At 43.9% G+C, this 21,267-nt stretch overlaps 2 protein-coding genes, 1 long non-coding RNA gene and 1 pseudogene across 3 annotated transcripts; all 4 read right to left on the bottom strand.

Annotated features, from left to right (window-relative positions):
• Positions 1–4,987: 4,987 nt before the first annotated feature.
• On the bottom strand, positions 4,988–8,113 carry LOC133903602 (protein NRT1/ PTR FAMILY 8.3-like). The gene is made up of 6 exons (XM_062345023.1): positions 7,924–8,113; positions 7,279–7,384; positions 6,952–7,054; positions 6,661–6,878; positions 6,059–6,585; positions 4,988–5,971 (listed from the first exon to the last, which is right to left on the bottom strand). The coding sequence occupies exons 2-6, from the start codon at positions 7,330–7,332 to the stop codon at positions 5,152–5,154; spliced, it is 1,722 nt and encodes a 573-aa protein (XP_062201007.1). The 5' UTR covers positions 7,333–7,384; positions 7,924–8,113; the 3' UTR covers positions 4,988–5,151.
• A 1,291-nt stretch (positions 8,114–9,404) lies between these two features.
• On the bottom strand, positions 9,405–11,121 carry LOC133903251 (uncharacterized; annotated as a pseudogene).
• A 25-nt stretch (positions 11,122–11,146) lies between these two features.
• Positions 11,147–12,298, bottom strand: LOC133903603 (uncharacterized). The gene is made up of 3 exons (XR_009907311.1): positions 11,935–12,298; positions 11,419–11,856; positions 11,147–11,179 (listed from the first exon to the last, which is right to left on the bottom strand). It is a non-coding gene; the product is annotated as an uncharacterized LOC133903603 (long non-coding RNA).
• Positions 12,299–12,352: 54 nt separating this feature from the next.
• On the bottom strand, positions 12,353–13,261 carry LOC133903250 (uncharacterized). Its single transcript, XM_062344558.1, has 2 exons — positions 12,821–13,261; positions 12,353–12,734 (listed from the first exon to the last, which is right to left on the bottom strand). The coding sequence occupies exons 1-2, from the start codon at positions 13,078–13,080 to the stop codon at positions 12,353–12,355; spliced, it is 642 nt and encodes a 213-aa protein (XP_062200542.1). The 5' UTR covers positions 13,081–13,261.
• Between the last annotated feature and the right edge of the window lie 8,006 nt (positions 13,262–21,267).

Raw genomic sequence — 21,267 nt, 5'->3', positions numbered from 1 at the left:
GGACGCGACCACGAGCGCAAAAGAACCCTAAAACTACTGTTTCACCATTGTCACAAAAGAGGCCCTAGCTGCACCTGCCGTGTGCGCCTATCACGGGCAGTTGGGGTCGGCCATGACGAAGAAGAAGTTTTAGTAGACGTCATTGTCGCCGCCACCACCACCATCATCCTCCTTCGCATCATCATCGTCCTCCTTCTCATGCTCTGCATCCTTCTCCTCCTTAGCGGTCTCCTCCTCATCTGAGCTCTGGAGCCTCTTCGGCTTTGGCTCATCAATGAAGTAGTTCCAATCTTTGTCAAAGGTGGGAGACCCTACTAGTCTAGGGTCCGAGGATTGCACCTCGTCTAAGCTTTCCGACTGTGTCAAAGCCTTCACGTTGGACAAAGGATTGAGGATGGGTGGTGTGGATGGATATGGTGGTGGCAGAGGGGGTGGTGTAGTGGACGGTGAGGGATATGGTGGTGGAGTTTCCATCATGCGGCAGCGACGGCGGTGGAGGGGAGAGAGCGACGCACATGTGAGAGCAAGAGTGGGTTGGGCAATCGACGTCGGAGAGTTAAATATAAAGGCTTTCGAGAGAAGCCGAGCAAACAAAGCATACTGTTTTAGACTATCACTGTCGGTTCGTATAGTTACAACTCCATGATCCTCACAATTGTACAAAGCAATATCTTCTCATGACAGGGTGTTGTTGAAGACTCCATTTTATTAGACTACTTTTATCTTTCTTAATTGTGCCATGTGGCAAAAACCATTTTTTCATGTAACATCTTTGTATCCTAACACATCATGTACCATCAAGAGCTCCGTTTTTTTGGGAGCATATCCTGTCACGGATGCTCAAATTGCTTCACAAAAATAAGATCCATTAATCCTACCAAGTACCGTTGCTATTTGAAAAGGAGCTTACGGATCATATATGTCAAAAACTCCCTTGTTTTTATGTGAATAGATTTATAATCATTTGGATTGTACATGCACGGTATGATGGAAAGTAAGTGCAAAGCGCGACAATTTCGGTAAATTTATTTGTAGTGTTTTTTGAATTTCCAAAGCTTTCCACAATATCACATAAAACTTGAAGAATTATATATTCTTGAAGAAGTCCATAGCGTCCCATAAAATTTGCACGTGTTAGAACGATGTAAAAAGTTTTCGTACAAGTTTATTTATACAAATAACCTAACTTGGTGTGCAATTTTTGCAAAAAAATCCAAAGGAGAAAATAATAAAGTTGCAACTAATTTGGTTTTTCCTTGCACCACAATTAACAAACCCAACCATCTTAATTTAATTCCATGTGCGGCAGAGGTCTTGATGGTTGGTTAGTCCGATTAACCAGCTGGTGAGGTAGCTAGATGTCATTTTCTTAAGGAAAAGGATGTTTTGTTGCGTGTGTCCTGACTTCTCCGGACGTCAGAAAGCAATATTTCAGATTCAGTCACAAGCAAACAAAACGAAAGAAGAGACGGAACAGAAATGCACGTACTGTGAAACGCAAACTTGATCTATATTTGGAATTGAGTTACAGCCCCCAAAGCTTCAGATTTGGAATTGAGTTCCGAACCAACAAATTCTTGGAGGTTGCCAAGAAAGCCATGGACTCGCAGAATTTGACACCTAAAATCAAGAAGCATGCCCTCCAGTTCCCTGTGCTGTGCTTGAGGGCAGGATATCAACTGATCCATCACTTGTATCGTCTGAACCTGCAAGCTAGCTGCATTACAGGCTTACAACACCAAAAGCTCGAGGCTCTCTGGATGCTCGGGGATCAACTGTTTTTTACTTTAAACACCTATTCTCAGATCTTGCTTCCCTCGGGTCCTCGGGGCTCTATGGGTGCTCGGGGACCACCTGTTCTCACTCCCGGACAATGCTTTCCTCGGGCCCTCGGGGAGGTGGTCCTCGGGAAGACGCTATGTGGCACCACGCTGTCCTGACCTCGGGACTCAGGAACCCCTGGATCCCATATCACCGATATATGTCATCTACATATTGGACCACCGGGAAGTCCTAGCCTACACCAACTTGAATAGGTAGATGAAGAAGTCCCAATTTCTTGGCTTTATTCAAAATACTAAGGAGGTCAGCAGCTAAAACAAATAGAAGAGGGGAAAGAGGATCCCTTTGTCTTACCCCTCTTTTACAATGGAGCACTTTACCTAGGACCCCATTAAGAAGAACAACTGAAGTGCCATATTGTAGAATATCTGAAATCCATGAAATTCATCGTTGTCCAAAACCCTTGTGGAGGAGGATATCCAAACAAACCTGATGTTCAACCTTATCAAAAGCTTTTTCAAAATCCAACTTTAACAAAACAATATGTTTTTTTTAAAGAATGGCATATATGCAGATATTCAAAAGACTATAGCGAAATGGCCCTATTAGATCATGATTGTGATTTTTGTGATTAATGACAATATAGTCAATGTGATTAATATGTTTGTCAAGAATATTTGTCAGTAGGTCTCATAGATGCAATATATGAAGAAGCCATTGCAGTCGGGATAAAGTTTGGTTGAATTGGAGAAGTCCTAAGAGATTTGTTCTCACCGGATGGTCCAGTGTACTAAAAGTCTATACTCACTAGAGTGTTCTCAGCAGAGGAGAAAAAAAAAAGCACCGGATAGTCTGGTGTTGAGGCCTGTGTACTCACCAGAGTGTTTCTGCTCAGAAGGAAAAATGGGACAACCCACCGGATGGTTCGATGATTAGAGGAGGATACACATCGGAGCATTTGTACCAAAGAAGGTTGCAACCATCAAAGATTGAAGATCAACCCACCGGATAGTCTGGTGATCACAGAGAGTTGCACTAGAGCATTTATAGGGAAAAAAAGAGAAGGTCTGGTGTGAATGGATTGAACACCGGAGCAATTTACACAGAGAAGAAGCAAATACTCGGATGGCTCAGGATAACTCACTGGATAGTCCGATGATAGAGATGAAATATACAACGGAGTGTCCGGTATTCATAGAGGGTTTAGTAGGGGTTCCAATGGCTAGTTTCTGAGGATTTACTTACCGGATGATCCGGTGTTAACAACTTTTCTGAGCCGTTAGAAAAATAGTTAGTTGGTGAGTTTGAGGCTATAAATACTTCTCCACTCGGCCATTTGAAGGTGTTGGAGTCCAGAGAAGTCCTTATACATCTGAGAAGACATCCAAACTACCAAAGTGCTTAAAATGATCATCCAAAGTGATTAAGCACAAGATTAGTGAGCGATTAGTGTTTATAGGTCTAGAGAGAGTGTTGTTAGGTGATTGCTGCCTAGAGTGAATCAAGGAGTGATCCAACCGTGTACCGAGAGGTACGCCGGCACCTTAGAGTCTTGGTGACTCGTTGGCAAATTACTGACCTAGCGACTTGGTATGGAGCAGTGGCAAGACACGTATACGGGGATGTGGAGACCCTTACCTTGGTGGCTCAAGCTCCGAAGTGATCACAACGGTAAAAGAACGGAAGAGAGGCTTGTGGTGAGGTCTTATCTTAGTGGCTTGGTGGCTCATCTGGGTTGAAGCCTTGTCTTTGTGACATGGTGGCTCAATAGCCGTGACTAGGTGCTGACCGGAAGTATATCCTTGGTGGAGCTCCAACGTGGACTAGATGTGGTATTTATGCCATCGATATCACGGGAAAAAAAAATCCTTGTGTTGAGTTTGCTCTCTTTACCTTATTTACGTTTTCATATTTACTTACTTGCAATTTACCTTCATAGATAGGTTGCAAGTGCTCTGATCAGTAGAGTAGACACATTAACCTAGAGTATATTTAGATAAAAATTGATATATGTTTATCTTGTTTTATTTTTTAGTCGAATAGATTCTAAATGTCCTAATTCAACCCTCCTCTTAAGATGTCACCGTTTCCTACAAAGACCAAGCCAGATAATCTTGAATGGATCTCTCCTTGATAAACCCATACTGATTTATGTGAATTAACTAAAGAATAACCTTTTGAAGTACGTTAGCCAAAATCCTTGTGATCAACTTGATAGGAGAGTTTAGCAAGGAGATGGAAGGAGATGGGCCATAATCTCCAACATGACTTGGATTATCTTTCTTCGGTACAAAGGTAATGTAGGAACCATTGATTCTTTGAACATTAATATTTCTATCATAGAAATTATTACAAAGATCATAAAAGTCTTAAGCAATAGTAGACTAGTACTTTTTTTTTCAAGAAATCCCTATTGTAACCATCAAGGCCAGAAGACTTATTAGATGAAAGACTAGCAACAACCTTGTCAATTTCATCTTTAGTGAAGAAATGCTCAATCCACTCTAGGTCATTTTTGGATATAATAAGGCTAGATAAATCAAAATGCATCTAAGTGAAATCAAAAGTGCCAAGATAATCTTTATAAGCATCCCATAACAGTTTTGACTTATCCTCATGAGAGGTGTGAACATTTCCCATAGCATCTGACAGAGACATAATAGAGTTTTTCATGTATTTGAGAGTGGTATTAGTATGAAAAAACTTGGTACAGTCACCCCCAAACTTCACCCAATTTAGACTTCCTCTTTACTTCTAATAAATTTTTTGTTGGACCAACAGGTGGGCAAGATGTTGAAGAATATCCATTCTTTAAGAGATCCCTGAAATCCCCTCCAAAGTATCCAAAAGAATAATAATAAATTTTGTATTGGATATAGTACTAGCCAGACTATAGAGATGCTTCTGCCAGTGTAGAATCCTTCTGAGATTTTTGACTTTAGCCACAATGTTTTTTCTTTATCAGATTGACTAGTAGGGATAGTCCAACCATGCTAAAAAAATCTGCATAACGTGCTCATGCTGCATCCAATATTTCTCAAATCTGAAAATTTTAGGGTTAGGAATATCAGTAGCAATAATTCCAACGTATTGTACCAATATACTTATGATAAATAAATAAAGTCGCTGCTTACGTCTCAAAGAAAAAAAGGGCAAGTAAATCACATGGCCCAAGAACAAATATGCATTTAGCCAAGAGAAGAAATTGTTTGTGTCGACAATGGCTCATATGTGTTGATATTTATTTAATTATACACGGAAGAAACACAGGTTAGTGTCTACAATGGCTGGCGTTAGAGTACTATATAACCCTGACCCAAGACGTCCTGATTTTATAAACTGAAAACGGAGATGACATGGCCATGAATGTCAGGAAGCTGTGTTGCTGTAGTTGCCACTGTATGTGATGGCGCAGTGCAAGAAGTGCAGCAGGTTCACCACGCCCAGAGCTGCCATCATCCAGAAGAAGTAGTCCAGGTGTCCCTCGTTCAGGTCGTCCGGGATCCACCCGGGCTTCCCGCCGCGCGCCGTGGCTGCCGCGACGGCGCTGAGCACGGCCGAGTTGACGTAGTTCCCCGCCGCGATTGCGAGCTGCGCGAGCGCGGTGCCCAGGCTCTTCATGCCGTCCGGCGACTGGTCGTAGAAGAACTCGAGGATGCCGATGGCGGTGAACACCTCCCCCGCGCCGAGCACGGCGAACGCCGGCGCCTGCCACATGATGCTCATCGCCATCGGCGCGGCCGCCCGCGCGAGCGCCAGACGCCTCGCCTCGACCAGCGCCGCGTACACCATGCCGACCACGGACAGCGCGAGGCCGACGCCGAGCCGCTGCAGCTGCGACAGGCCGCGGTCCTTTCCGGTGGCGCGCCGGGCCAACGGCACCAGCACGGCGTCATAAACGGGGATGCAGATCATGACGCTGATGACGTCGAAGGTCGCGAGGGAGGCCGGCGGCAAGGTGAACGGGCCGATGCGGTTGTCCATGGCAGCGCCCTGCTCGATGAACGTCGACGACATCTGTGCGGTGACCGCGAAGAAGAGCACCATCGACGCCCAGACGGGGAACATCCGGAGCAGCATCTTCAGCTCCTCCACCTGGGACACCGTGCAGAGCCTCCAGGGGCTCGTCGGCGCTGCTGTGCCTTTCTCGACAGACGGTGGCGCTACAATGGCAGCCTTGTCAAAGAACCTGGACAGGAGGAGATGATGCCAAATATAAGTTCTTTGCCGTTTGCTTCAGTTTACAATGTTCAAGTGACAAAAAGGACTGGATTACCTGAATTGGCTGGTATGGTCAATCTTGCCGTTTGCTTCAGTTTGTGAAGGCACCTCATGCAGCCCTGAACTATCCTGAGGCAGCACCAAATGGTAATTCCTCACAGCTGCAACAACCACCTGGGAGACCCTTGTCAGAGGACTCCCTCCCAGCTTCTTGTATCTGTACACCTTCCTACCGGCGACGAAGACGGCGAGGCCAGACACCATGAGCACCGTCGGGATCGCGAACCCGACCCCCCAACCAACGTTCTCCTGCACCCAGACGAGCACGGTGCCTGACAGCAGGGAGCCAATGTTCATGGAGAAGTAGTACCAGTTGAAGAATGAGCCCTTTGCCACGCGCTCCACCGGATCGGCGCCGTCAAACTGGTCAGCACCAAAGGCCGAGGTGCAGGGCTTGATGCCACCATTGCCAAGGGCGACAAGGTAGAGCCCCAAGTATACCACGACACGATGAACGCCGCTATTGTAGGACGAGACCATGAGCAGTGGCAGAAATGCCGAAACTGACAGAGTGAGCATCCCCTGACAGAACAGAGTGATTCAGAGTCATAGACTGAACATGTTTACTAAGCTACTACTTTGCGTGTTGCAACTTACAACAGCGTAGACCGAGAGGAAGATTACTATTGTCCAGTATCTTCCCCAGTATGTGTCGGCCAAAAAGGCTCCGATAAGCGGCGTGAAGAAGCAACTGCCGATCCAAGCAGACACGCTCCTCGCAGCATCAGCATTGCTTTCGTGGAGCAAACCGGTGAGGTAGCTGACGAGGTTCTTCGAGATTGCGAAGAAGGCCACGCATTCAGTGAATTCGGCACCTAAGGCATGCTCAGGACAATGAAGGAAATAATTTCTCTTATTCAGTGGGAAGAACATATCTGCAGCACCTACCCAAAATCAAGAAGCAAGCTCTCCAATTCCCTGTGCTCCGCTTCAGAGCAGGTTGTTTGTTGATATCAACTGTTCCATCGCTAGTATATGGCGAGCCTTCATCCTGAATGATGGATAGTACCCAAACTAAAGCTGGTTATGCCAAAGCTAGTTGATTATATTCTTGCATAGAAAGAACTGCTAAAGAACAACTCTATGTTTTTCAAAGGAAAAAAAATCCTTTTTTCTTTGTAGAAGACAAAGATTTAACTGTGCTTTATGGAAAAGAAATATTTTTGTTCTACTTAACAAGAGGTAACATTGGCAAAGTGCTATATAGAAAATCACCTGAGGAGGCAGGTGATGAATGAGTGGCCTCTCCTCTTCTGCTGCTGCTTCCATGGCACCCTATGCAAGTTGCTCTGCTACTTTCAAATGATCCCTCTGCTGCCGGCTGGACAATGACATGATAACAAATGACAAGAAGATAAGCAAGCATTTACCATGTGACTCATCTTTAGCAAGGCAAGGCATGTGACTCATCTTTAGCAAGGCAAGGCATACTCTGTTTTCTTGCGAGCAACGCCTTCTAGCCAGCAGGGCAACGAAGCAATGTTTAATCCAATAAATGGCACAAGAATAAGCTTAATTATTATTTCATGGCACTATCATTTTCTGGCACGAGAGCATAGGTAGCCTAGCATATTAAGAAATTTCTTCCTAAATAACTACTTACAAAAAACATTCTGGTTTGTAATTTTGTATATTCCAATAATTGCTATTTGGAACATCAGTTTCAGGCAGATATATCCTTGTGTTCAAATAGATAAAGAGGTTCCAGAACAAAATTTGAGCTAACAAGAATTGCGGCCCTTTCCAGGGAAGGAAGTATGGCAATCACAGACAAAAAGAATTGGAACCAAAACAGCACAACACTGCAGAGAGAGAGAGAGAGAGAGAGAGAGAGAGAGAGAGAGAGAGAGAGAGAGAGACCTCATGATGCTGGGGGATGAGCTAGGTTGCGAGCATGGTGGAGCGGAGAAGCATCTCCTGCAGGCAAGTCTCACTGAAGTAGTAGCATGGCGAGCAGGGAAGCCTCCTGCTGCGGAGCTGCCGATGGAGCTACCTAATTGCACTCTTGGACTGGTGCTAGAGGAATCCCTTCGCAGAGAAAGGATTTCTTTTTATAAACCCTCGGTGCCCTTTGTGGATAAGGAGATTGTTATTTGTTTTTACAACTAGGTCCAATTTTATATTTTTTTCTAAAAAATAATGTAAAAGGTATCCCAGTCTCTGTATTGTGAGATGTACAAAGTTACAAGTCATAACAGAGTTGAAGCAAAAGGTGTTGAGCATAGCGAAAAAGTTTACAAGTCATAATAAGGAGCTTAACAAGACTCAACGTCACCTAGCGTGTTACCTGCGTGGTGGAAAGTTCCTTGGTCACAACCTCGGCATGTTCTAAGTGGTGCCAAAAATCGTAGTTTATGATTATTAACTGAACGGTTTGTGACAATCTTGGTCCTGGGTGAATGTTACAGGGTGTAAGTTGAACGTATGAATTGAGGTAGTATAAGCGAGACAAACAGCGTGTAATGCAACAGAAGCATCTAGCAGTAAAGAACAACATTCTTGTAAATAACTATACTGATTACCTTACCACACAGGATGAGGAACTTGGGGCATTCCAAGTGATTCTCTTCATAGATAAGAATCATTTCGTGAAGTGATTTTTGTTTCGTTCAACGTTCTAACGACTTTCCTTTATGGTTTTCATCACGAATGGTTTCATAAGGTCATTTCCAATGGTTTCATAAGGTCTCTTCTTTCCTTTCACGAATCTCTTCGAAATAAAGCTATTGCAGATGAGAGAAAAAAGAACAAGAAGGAAAATCAAGAAGAAAATAAAATGAAAAAAATATAATTAGGATGGTCTAAAAAAACCATTCTTATACTCATCATAAATATGTCATTGATTGAGCACCACACGCTATTACCACTTAGGGTGAGGAACTAACAAACCATCCTGAAGGAACTTGGTAGCAGCATATAAAACTTGCAGATGTTACACAGATGTAAAACTAGCCTTCTGTGAAATCAGAATTTGTTTTTACAAATAGAGCCCCTGACTTCGTCCTAAACAGTGTAGGATTATCGGCCCTACCAAGCAATATCACCTACTCAAGCTCCCTTTTTGTGCGCATCGATCGACCGACAGGAAATGGCAATCGCAGCTTTGTTGGGCGCTTTGTGACAAAATCTAACAGGAAAAAATAAATAAATCGCAGCTTTAGTGTTGTCCTTGCACTGGAATCAACAACCCCAGCTAGAGGAAGGAAAAAGAAGGCCAGCGTACATAAGAAGCATCCAGTAATTAGCTTTTAGCATCGCAGTTTCAAGTCAACATTCGAAGCATCCAGGGTCATCATCGCTGGGGGCGGCGTGCGGATCTCCTCCGGCGGGCGAAGTTAGCATTAGCAGCTGCGGCCGGTGAAGTTGGAGGTGGCAGCTGGCGACGGCCGCAACAGCAGCAGCAGCAGCAGCCGTGTCTCGAGCCGCGTTTGGGACGCAGCAGCAGCAAGGAAAAACTTATTGATAAAAAAAATATTAAAGGTTAGCGGTAAACAGGATTATCGGAATTTTATTGGTGACAGGCAAAAATTTTCAGACAAAATTTGAAAAAAATAGCTCAATTTTTCTAAAAAATCACATATATTGTATCCAAACTATTTGATATAGAAAATAACGTTTAATAATATATAAATGAGATAATATCACACTTCCATATCACACGTTCAATATGTTACATTTGATAACTGCACAAAATATCATATAAGATCATGCCCTTCCGCATGTATAATCCATTAGATAGATTTAAATATAACAACTGACATAGTCTCAAATATAATATGTTTAAAAAAAATAGGAAACATTAGCATCAATCCATAGTCTGTGGATTGCAAATGACACTTGCGTAGTCCTAAATATTACAAGTTTGAACAAAAATACACAACATAAACATCAGTCCGTAGTCTCAAATATTACAAGTATATAAACCAAAACACGACCACATAGGCTTATATCTTCTCACTAAATCAGTCATTACTCCATAGTCCCACATATTACAAGCACATAAACCAAAAGGACAAGATGGTGACATACTCAGAGCTGATCACTAACTTCGTCCATACTCCTTGGCAGCTTGGATCACTACAAATAGTGACATATACTCAAATTTGGAAGGAAACAATTCAAAAGAAAATAGAAATTCAATATGTAGATACGAGGGTAAGAGGTTTGTCAAACCTTTTTAAGATAGAGGTCCTTGATAGAGAGTTTCTTTTGCCTTATTGATCTTGAACGGATAGGGATTGGTTGCTCACGTGTAGCACCTATAAATTTAAATATAAGTAACATAGGTATCAATTTGAATTTAAATGCGACATGCAATTGAGTTATCATTTATACCACAACCTGCATCATCATCTGAACTGTTATCCCCTGATTCAGCATAAGTTGGGCTACCTTGTGAAGAATCCGACTCAAAACCGTCTGCAATACCTTCTTCATCTTCCTCCAATCCTACCTTCCCTTTCTTCTTACCACCCTTTCTACCAAAATCAAACTTCCCCTTAAATATGGCCACTTCTTCTTCATCCATTCCTAACTCTTCTATAAGAAATCTACTTGGGCTTGGGGATTCAGGCTCGTTGTTAACATATTCATCAAGAATAGGCGCAGACTCACTCCTAGAGTTACACAACCAATCCATGATTGGATTGCCTTCATCATACATGGCAACATCCATCATGATGCTACAAGGATCAGACTCCCTTTCTTTAGAGCCTTGTATTTCTTGGAGGCTTTGCATGTCAGTTTCGAAATGTTAGATGCGCAACTTCAAATTGTAGTGGACATAAACCAACTTATGGAGCTTATCGTAACCCAACCAATTTCTCAACTTGGTATGAACCATAGCAAATGTGCTCCAGTTTCGCTCACACCCACTGGAGGACATGCATTGTGAAACAATACGCCGTGCAAGCTTTTGTAGTTCTTTGTGCTCTCCTCCATATGAATCCCACCAATCAGCTACAATAAATGACAACAATTATCACAACAAGAGAAGTAATAAAAAAACTTGCAATGACACCATTAAAAAGCTGCAAACAAAACAAAACCTGTACTCATACGGCCATTAAGTGCTGATCGTCGAGCCTCCTCTCCTCCAAATAACCCTCTCTTTGCACTAAAGAAGGCAAATTGATCAATTGCAATAGATGCCTTTGAAGATGAGCTTGCAATCTTCTTGAGGTTTAGTGTGACGGCGTGTCTGGAAAATGATTTTTTCACAAGCTTCGACCTATATAGTGCTTCGGGATCAAGTGCAACAGCTAGAAAAAGAAACAACTTCAGGAATATTCAAGTTGAGCAATATTGTAGCTTTGACCAATATAATGCATGAATAAATTTTGTTTTAGACCTTACCTGCAGCCATGAGCGTTTCATTGAGAAGATATCGAAGTCTCGTGTTGATTACTTCCATTATCCTATCACGGAGATCTTCCTTATTGCTTAGTAGCACGTATGTCATCTATGACTTTCAACATCTTTGGAAGGAGTCCAGATATAGATGCACTTTTCTGTTGATCAGCAAAGCGAAGTACAGAGTATATTGGTGTGACAGCTTTCAACACCAATTCCATGTCACTCCACCATCTTCTATTTATCAAACAATCATATGTGAATTCATGGTCCTCTTCATCCCTCCACGCACTGTTGGTCCAGTCATCAGACACCATCCATGCTTTAAACTTATCTTGCCTATCCCAGAAACTTTCAAGGAAGATGAAAACTGTACCAAACCTGGTGGCATTCCATCGAACTAACTCTCAACCAATCTGCTCCCTCATCATAGCATGCAGCCTGAAAAACGAAAAACCAAATTAAACACATAAGTACAATTGTATTCAACACCAATTTCTCAAGTATACAAGTATTTACCTGTTATGGTTATAAAAGAATCTACAAATTCGCTTTGCACTATCCACGACTTCCGTGACCTCTGGAAAACGTCCTATGTCCTTCAACATCAAATTGATAGTATGAGCTGCACATGGCTGCCAAGTAATATGTGGATACTGAGCAATGAGCTGCCGACATGCTTTCTTGTAGTTGGAGCCATTATCTGTGACAATCTGAACGACAACCTTAGCCCCAATCTCCTCAACAACCACCTCTCTAAGGCAATCATAAATAAAATCAGCATTCTGGATAGAACTAGTTGCATTTATAGACTTGTGGAAGAACATGCGTCCATTGCAAAAGATCATAAAATTAATAATACACATCATGATAGGACCTGTACAATCATGCAAAAAAACAAAAGTGCATAAATACAATTGTATTCAATTTTATTTCCTCAATTATACAAGTATATACCTGTCCATGAATCACACATGATGGTAACTCCATAGTCATCCCATTCATCCTTGAATTCAGCCATGTGAGCCTCCATGTCTTCATAGTTCATATCTAGAAATGGGCCATCTATTTCTCTTTCATTAGGAATGTGCACTCCTTCTCCAAGTTGTTGGGCTAATTTAATAGCTAATCGAATGTATGGACAGTCTGCTTTCCGTCTTGGAATATCATTGACATGAAACCACTTGGCCAAAGCTTTTCCAAGCTTCTCTTTGCCATCCCCCATGAGCATAATGTCCACCCGAGGCTGCGCTTGTGCCCTGCTACGTGCCAAATTTATGTCAAAGGGAGCTTGTGAAACACTTCGACTTCGGTAGAACCTATACAATCATGCACAAAAAAACAAAAGTAAATACACTAGTACTATTACATTCAACATCAATTTCTCAATTATACAAGTCTTTACCTGTCAAGTGTACTTTGTTGATTAGCTGAACAACTAGCAGACCCACTTCCAGTAGTCTTACCAAAAGGCAAAGTGTTGGCATGTTCCCTCAATGACTCTCTCACCGCCATCTCAATCTGCCCATCTTCATCAAGAGGAATTCTTGCCCTGCCAAAAGTACCAAAATCTCTGTTTGCTTGCATAACCTCCTTTTCAACATAGAGATGAAGGTCCTTGTTTTGTTTCCTCCTTACTCTTCGGATTGCCACTTCATCCGTCATTAATGCCTTAACATTAAGAGGCACATTTTTGCAGGACGCCACATTCCTAGAAAATCCACCCAAATGCTCCCTGAGACGGCTCACACCTCCACCCTTAATGCGAGCAGGGCAATAATTGCAGCTAAAGCCATTGCCAAGAGGCTCACCATGGCTCAAGGGTTCTCAATGGTTCCCATTAATTTTACTCGTCTCCCTACAGTACCATACAAGAATAGGAACATATGTGTAAGAGATAATATAGCCGCTAACAAATATGATGATATGCACATAAAAGAGATAATATAGCCGCTAACAAGTATGATGATATGCACATAAAATAGGAACATAGTTACCAAATAAATGTGAATGGTTATATCTTTCTACCTTTGTTATCCTTATATCCATCAAATGATCAATGAGCCAAATCATATTTAAGTGCTTGTTGTTCATGAATGCAATCAATACATTGCAAGTGCTAATAACAGGTTACTACCTCCTTGAGTGACCACCTCAACAGCGCCGTCTATTGCCGTGCTCCTACCAGCGCCACTGGTGGATGATGCGCCGGTGGCACCCTTGCCTCGATCCATCCCTCTCTCACCTTCTATGACCATCGCAACACACTAGAGACTCCTCCGACGGCCGAGTGCAGTAGAGCAGCGCACAACAGAGAGTAGAGGGGTTCAGCAGCGAGCAGATACCAGAGAGCACGTCACCGGTGCATGGGCTTGGCGTTGAGCAGAGAGCGTTGGGCGCTGTCGCGCTGAGCACTGGCCACTGAGCAGGGAGCAGCGTAGCCCCGCGCCTGCCCTACCTACTCGCCGTCTCACCAGTCGCCAGCAGCGCCGTCCCGCCCGAGCTCGCCGTCTCACCAGCAGCGCCGCGCCACCGTCTCGCCCAGAGGCCAGAGCTCGCCTCCACTTGCTGCTCGGGCATCAAGCGCAGGGGCGCTCGGCCTCGACCACACACGGCGCGCCGCGCTCGCCGTCTCGCCAACAGCGTCGAGCTCGCCGTCTTGCCCAGAGGCCAGAGCTCGCCTCCGCTCGCCGCTCGGGCGTCGGGCGCAAGGGTGCTCGGCCTCGACCACGCATGGCGCGCCGTGCGCGCCGCAAAAGCCGGCAAGCTGCCTGCGAGCTCGTGAACAGGACGAGGACGACGGATTGACGACCGGCAGGCAACCAAGGCAAAAGCTGAGCGGCGACGCCGACGGCCGGTCTAACAGAGTCGGGTGGAGATTGGGGAATTGGGGATTGAGAGAGTTAGGGTTGGTGGAGACTTGGAGTGGAGGTGTGTTGTGGGCCGGGCTGAAATTGTAGGCGCGGTGTGAGCCGGTGAAAATTCAAAAAATCCGAAAATTTTGGCCGGCATAAAAAAAAAATAGAGCCCCACCGGTAAACAGCAAAGTCAGATTTATCGGCATCTCTATCGGCGATAATTTTTTCCCTGGCAGCAGCTCCCTTCAGGTTCAGCCGCGTTTCGAGCAGCAGCAAGTGGCCGCTGCAGCTGCATAAACCAGCGTTGGAGTTGGAGATTCCATTCGTTTCAAGCTTTCAATGACAGAACAGGAGCTAAGGTTGACAACCAATGAGAACAAAGATGCATGGGGCTGCAATCGGAGACAAGTCAGGGAACTGAATATCTCCATCACAAGGCATGGAGCTAAGGTTAGCAATGAGAAGAAAATGTATGGAGTCGTCGGGAGTCAGACGGCAGGGACTTGTCCGACTCAACACGAAAACGGTGATGGCTGGCGCCTGTGCAAGCGAGGGGTAAAAAAGTCAGATCACGTTAGAATTTAGGCTATGAACAAAATAAAAATGGGCTAAATGAGGGGATAATGGTATTCACTGAAGCAATAAACTCTTCGGAGTGGTATTTTCTAAAGGCCAACTATTTAAATGGTGCTCTCCGAATGACACTATTTGTAGTGTTATTTCATGAAATTTGCCCTTACAGACGTGTGTTTGTCACTCTCCTCCGCTTCTCCGTGTTCCCCAATCTCACCTATCTTTCCCCTGCTAGCATGCCTACCAGCTAATGTCCGACTCCAACCATTTTCTTTCAAGTGGTATCAACCAGACATCGATGATTGGTAAAGTTAATTATGCAAATACTTATTTAAAATAGGAATATCTGATTATCGACTTTGTGCATCGATGATTGGTAAGTTGATTAAGCAAATACTTATTTAAAATAGGAACACATCGTCATCAAATGTGCCCATCGAAGAGGAGCATGGTATCTATAGCTATATATATACTCCTATATAGTTCACCAGTTATGGTAGATCCGGACGATCTCCACCGTCCATGTAACATCCTGAATTTTAGCATTTAGATTGCACCAAAATTCACTCTTTTTAAAAATTATAAGTATTTAAAATCAAAATAAATCAAGAAAATATATATTTGAATATATATATATATATACATGTATGTATATATTTAAATATATTACTTTGGCTAAGTATTTCAAAGAGCAACAAATTAATTTCTAAATTAATTCCTACAATAAATTGATCAATGCATTTTTGTTTATTTGTTTTATGGTTTATTGAGTGGAGATTTGAATTTGAATATCTCTCAAATTCAAATCTATTCCATAGATTTAATTGAGCTGAAATGCAAATTAATTCAAATCTTTTGTATTCAAACCTCTTTCAAATTTCAGGGATTCAAATCCAAATCCTAATTCAAATAAAATTATTTGAAGTAATGCCAAACCTAAATCTAAATCCAAATCCAAATTCAATAACTTTATTTGAATTTACCCCAATTAATTTCCAAAATCTTTTTCTCTTCTCAGGCCGCCCCTCTCTTTCCTCTTCTGCAGAGCCCAGTCCCACGTGGCTCAACCAGCCAGCCGGCTTGGCATCCCCCCCCCCCCCCGCACACTTTGGGTCTTGGCCTGACGCCCCCGCGCACGCCAGCCCACGTGTCGGGAGCCACTCCGTCGCCGACTCTTCCCTGTGAGCAACTGAGAAGAAAGAGAAGCTCGTCATCCACATGTGGCTCAACCTTCTTCATCTAGATGCCGGGAGTGAGTGCGCAGACACGAGGCCAAGCTTTCCGCTACCACCACCATCACGCATCCTTCACTACCAACTGCCACACTTCTCTTCTCACGCCAGTGGGCTTCCTCCCTCCTTGAGGCCCCTCCACATAGCTATTTAGGTGGTCAATGTGACCCGCCTTCATGTGGTAGGTGTTTGGCGGTGGGATTTTCCCAACTGTCGCTTTGTGGTTGGCACCAGCGACCCTCGCCCCCCTATGTGGCGGCTGCCATGCCGCGTAGATGTAGGTGAGACTAGGGTAACTTGCAGGTACACAGAGCATGCCAATCGCAGGACGTTGTCGCCCAGTTCTTCTGCCGTAGCCTTGACCAGCTCTGGCCGCCATCTGGGTGTGCTTCGGCCATCGCCTGCTGTCGATAATCCCCAAATTTGGATCACCGTCGCGTGTAGATGCTCGTCCCATAAGTCTGGTCATGAACCCCCAGTGGGTCCTCAACCCCGGTGAGCTCTCCGGTGTGGGACCGATGTGTTTCCTCGCTATTGCCCCTTCGCTACTCTCATCCGGTGGTGAGATCACTCGCACGCACTGCTAGGCCCTTGGTTGCTTCAACGTGGGCCAGCTAGGCAGGCAATACGCCTCGACCCATTAGCCAGGCTGGCCAGCTGCTCCTCCCGGTGGGCCATCAAGTTGGTGGGCTGTTGTCTTGTTGTTAGCCCATGAGACTAGCGGCCTAAGGCCATCCCCCCCCCCCGATAGGCTGGCCACTATGCAACCCAGCTCAGGGCCAAGCCCATGCCCATATCTAGACCCAATTTAGTCCAGCCCAAAGCACTGTTTCATGGGCCCCACCAGTGCACTGTTCAGTAGTCATAACTTCTCTATTCTGGCTCTGATCCTAGTGATTCTTTCTTCTAAATTCATCGTAATTGGAGATATATTTCTATAATAGTGTGATATCCATTAGGGCTCATTTTATTTTCTATTTGGTGTTATTTGATTCTTCTATAGCATAGGCCATCTTTAATCATAATCGTGCTGAGCAGAACCAGAAGATTTCACAAAGAACCCAGAGGATCCTGACTTCGACCAAGGGCTAGAAGAAGACTTCAGCAAAGGCAAATCCTATCACCTTGATCATTTTGATCCCACGTTTCCAATAATCTAATTGATCAACTTAAAACTTAACTTATTATCGCATGTGCTATGTACTGTGCTATTTCAACTACTTGCAGTAGTTAAATCCTATTAAACAAATGACATGCCTTAAATGCCATTATCCAAAATCCATGTCACCCTAGAATTACCTGTCGTTATCTATATTAACGTCAGATGATGCCTATATATATAGCATGCTTAGGATGGAATGCATCTCTTCGGAGATATCGCTTATGCAATATATCTCTTCGGAGATGCAGCTTCATAGAATATCAATTCAACTTATATGCCATGAATTTTTGGTGAGTATAGGATTCTTGATAATTGTGAGGGATATGGTGGGTGGTGTATAAAACGGGTGAAAACTGTTTTGGCGGGGGCAAATAGAGTAGTCCTTTAGTGAGGATACTCTTGGGGGCTTGAGTTACCTATGTGGTATTCATTGCCAGTTTGAAGATGCATGCCCTGGACATATAAGTACTAAATCATTTCGTCGTCATGCTAAGCTACTCCAGTGCAACCATGCATCTTGTTATGGGTTGAACTTGACTTTTCTATCTCCTGACCAAGCTGGACATTTTACTAGAAGGCCAGGAGAGCAACAAGAACCCAAGTATATGGCAGGTGCTTCACGGGGTGTTATTGAACCAGAATCTTTACAAAGGTCTAGGTGGTACCCTGACATCCTTTTCGTAGTTCAACAAGGGAAGGTGATTGAAGTATCTCGGTATGATTTGCTCCTCCGCTTGCAACTATTGGAGGCTGAGAATATCATATGGGTACAGTGTATAACCTCTACACAGTGTAAATATATTCAAATAGTTGTGTCCACAGTCATGGACATACAAAGCAATGACCTCACTTCCTTAGAGTCAGGGCGTGCATATCTTTGATGTGTGAGTGTGTGAACTAGATGTCCGTATGATGAGGATGCTGGCTCGATCCACTAGAAGCTGTGTGGTATTGGAGATACACTAGACACAATAATAGGGACTTCAGAGTGAGATGTAGTCCCTCCCATGACCGAAAACCCCCATATATAACTTGTTACTATGTTTAATCTGTCTCAAAGTTAACATTAGAGAATATAACTAGATACCTGCATGAAACTATTTTCCACTTAAAATTAAACCATAAACCATTGTCCTTGAGTCATCCTTTATGCATCTATCAAACCCCTTGCAATAGTATATAACTTGCTAAGTACTTTCCGTACTCATTCTTGCTATCATTCAGATGAGGAGATGGATGCTGACTTCGCGGGAGATGAAGTTGAGGATGATGAGTAAATTAGTGGTCACATTTGCACCCTATCTGCCTGTGGCTTTAGGTTGTTTTTTTGCTGTGCTTTTATTGGCTGATTGTCTAGGTTTGTATTGTACCATATGGTTTAAGACCTTTTGTACTGTTGTAACTTTAAACTTTTATATGCGATGTATGACTGTGATGCCACAAATATTATACTATGCATATCAGCTACTTGATCCAATGACTGATACAAAAGGCATAAGAGATCCCAGGAAGGGGTCTTACAAGAGTGGTACTAGAGCCCTACTGGGCTGTAGAACATGACCTTAGGATAGACATGTACGATGTCTGCTAGTTACTAAAAACTATGTTATGGAAAATTCCTCCATACTTCCTCCTAAGTCTGTTGCTTACCTTCTACCTTGTTGCTTTTGAAAACTCTATTTTGTTGGTTCTAAGTTGTCCCTTTTCTCCAACAGATGGAAGATGAGGTATGGAGTACGTTGTGTTGTCTAAGAGTAAAGGGCATTCCCCAGTTGATGTGGGAAGTTTTGTGCCATTTGGGGTACACTCGGCGTCCAAAGTACACAGGATGTGAGTACGAGGAGGATGGTTCTCGCAAGTGCTAGGTGTATCTTTAGATTTTTATTGCAAGAGGACCCTCAACTAGTAGCCATGGAGATGAAGTCACTAGCGTATGGTACTCCGACACATACCAGCAGGCAGCCTATAAGGCCCTTCAGTACTTGTGCGGGAGATGCACCAGTGAGGTAGCATGCATTCTCATGAGGCACTTTCCAGTTGCAGATGGCTTATGCATCGCTTGGTGTGATCGCATAATGCCATGGAAGGTCCAGATCAAGAAGAGGATGACTCCACCTTAGCCGTCACAACACAGTACATTCACTCCTTGGAGCACTTGCACAAAACGTACTTGCAACAGTGGTTGATCAGTCGCTAGAGGGTGGAGGAGTCTGAGACACGGGAGAGAGTCCTCCGTGTGATGCTAGACCAAACTAGTGTTCAGGTAGCAGCTGCTGAGGACACTGCCGTGAGGAACTACCAAGGATGGCATAGGGCAGTAAGGGAGCATTACAGAGAGATTAATAGGCGGAATGCCCAGGATGGCTCCCGTGTCAGACAGACTTCTCAGAAGAGCGCCCTTAGGTTACTTGCAAATCGGACACGCCACATTGTCCTATTAGGTATTCCACTTATACCAGTGCGTACTGTAGTAGCCATAGCAAAAGGTAGGATCGACCCCTCACCAATCCCAGCTGCCATAGGAGGTTTGGTGCCCGTAGAGCCGATTGAGGATGGAGATATGGTGCTAACAGCCGACAACTTTGAGGAAGAGGAAGCAATGATTATGATGACAACAACGGATTCAGCGACCCTGCTTCTACCCATCACCAACAAGAACCTCCACATTGGTTGAGTCAACTACTGACAATGCCACTAACGGATCTGCAGCCGATTCTTGAGGACGACAGGTCATGTTGAGTTAGTAGACGGAGTAGGCCTTTTAGTATCTTTTGTTGTAAGTTTCCTTGTAGTCTGATTCTCTATGAGCATGCTTTTGTCGTGTACTAGATCCAAAGACTCTTGTAACAGTGACCTAGTGAAGATAGCCCTAGATTTGTTTAATAATCTATGTATGTGACGATGAATAATGTATAGTTATCCCGTAATCCTAAGATCATATTTATCTTTAGGAAGAGGATCCCTAGAAGAAAGAAAACTACTCATAGGTGTTCCATACCAAGAAGATCTATCTCCAATAATTGGAAGGAAGAGTCCAAAGGAAGTACGGCACCCCATATATATATGGAACCAATGGGCCTTGCGGAGGACAAGCGAGAACAAGTCGTCATGACTGATACGAGTTCCACAAGCTCATACAAGCCAACAGAAGCCAAGGAAGAAGTCGGCGCCTAGGTTTAGATCCATCTAGGCTAGTTACACCCCCTTGTAACAAGCTCAGATCAATATAAGACAAACATGATGTAGGGTTATTATCCTCAGGGAGGATCGAACCTGTTTAAAAACCCCTATGTGTTTTCCTTGTGATTTATTTACTCAAAGCATCCCCCTATTCTTCAACAAGTTTGTTAGATCGGTGATTTATCAATTACCGATAGTATGTTTGTGCTTGTGTGTGGTGCTACTTCTTGTTGTCTCTTTGATTGTGTGATTGGTAGGTTGCCCTTTCTTGCCCCCATCTTGAAGCTTCATACCTCAACTCTTACTTTCTCTCTTATCCTCGGAGAAAAGATGGAGCCAATAAGGGAGTCATCTCGCATTTATCATCGATGCCACATGATTCTCACCAACATGGCCCACGAGAGTGAGTCTGAAGTGGAAGTCGTAAGAGAAGCAAGAGGGAGAAGTCAGCAGGGCCAAAGGGGCTGAGGTAGAGCCGTTGCAGGCCAAGGTATAGGTTGAGGCAAAGTTGATGCAGACAAAGGCAGAGGAGGAGGCAGAGCCGCTACAAACCAAGGTAGAGGAAGAGGCAGAGCCGCCAACAACCAACTAGTCCATGAATCAAGTGAATAGGTTGAGTATGTGGAGGATAATAAGGCTGAGGAAGACCTAGCAGGAGACCAAGAGTTCGGACAAGATGAGGTTCAGGGAAGCCTCCACAACAATCAAAGGACCCAACTGCCCCCACACCAGCCAATGACCTAGTGGCAATAGTGGCAAATCAAACCTATCTGATGGAAGCCATAGCACAAGTAGCAAATAATAACCGGGGTTATGGTTTCGGACTCCCGAGCAAGATGGCAGAATT

This window comes from Phragmites australis, chromosome 21, assembly GCF_958298935.1.
Source record: "Phragmites australis chromosome 21, lpPhrAust1.1, whole genome shotgun sequence".
Classification (NCBI taxonomy): domain Eukaryota; kingdom Viridiplantae; phylum Streptophyta; class Magnoliopsida; order Poales; family Poaceae; genus Phragmites; species Phragmites australis.
The sequence above is the reverse complement of the archived record's forward strand: the minus strand, read 5'-3'. Positions and strand labels throughout refer to the sequence as shown.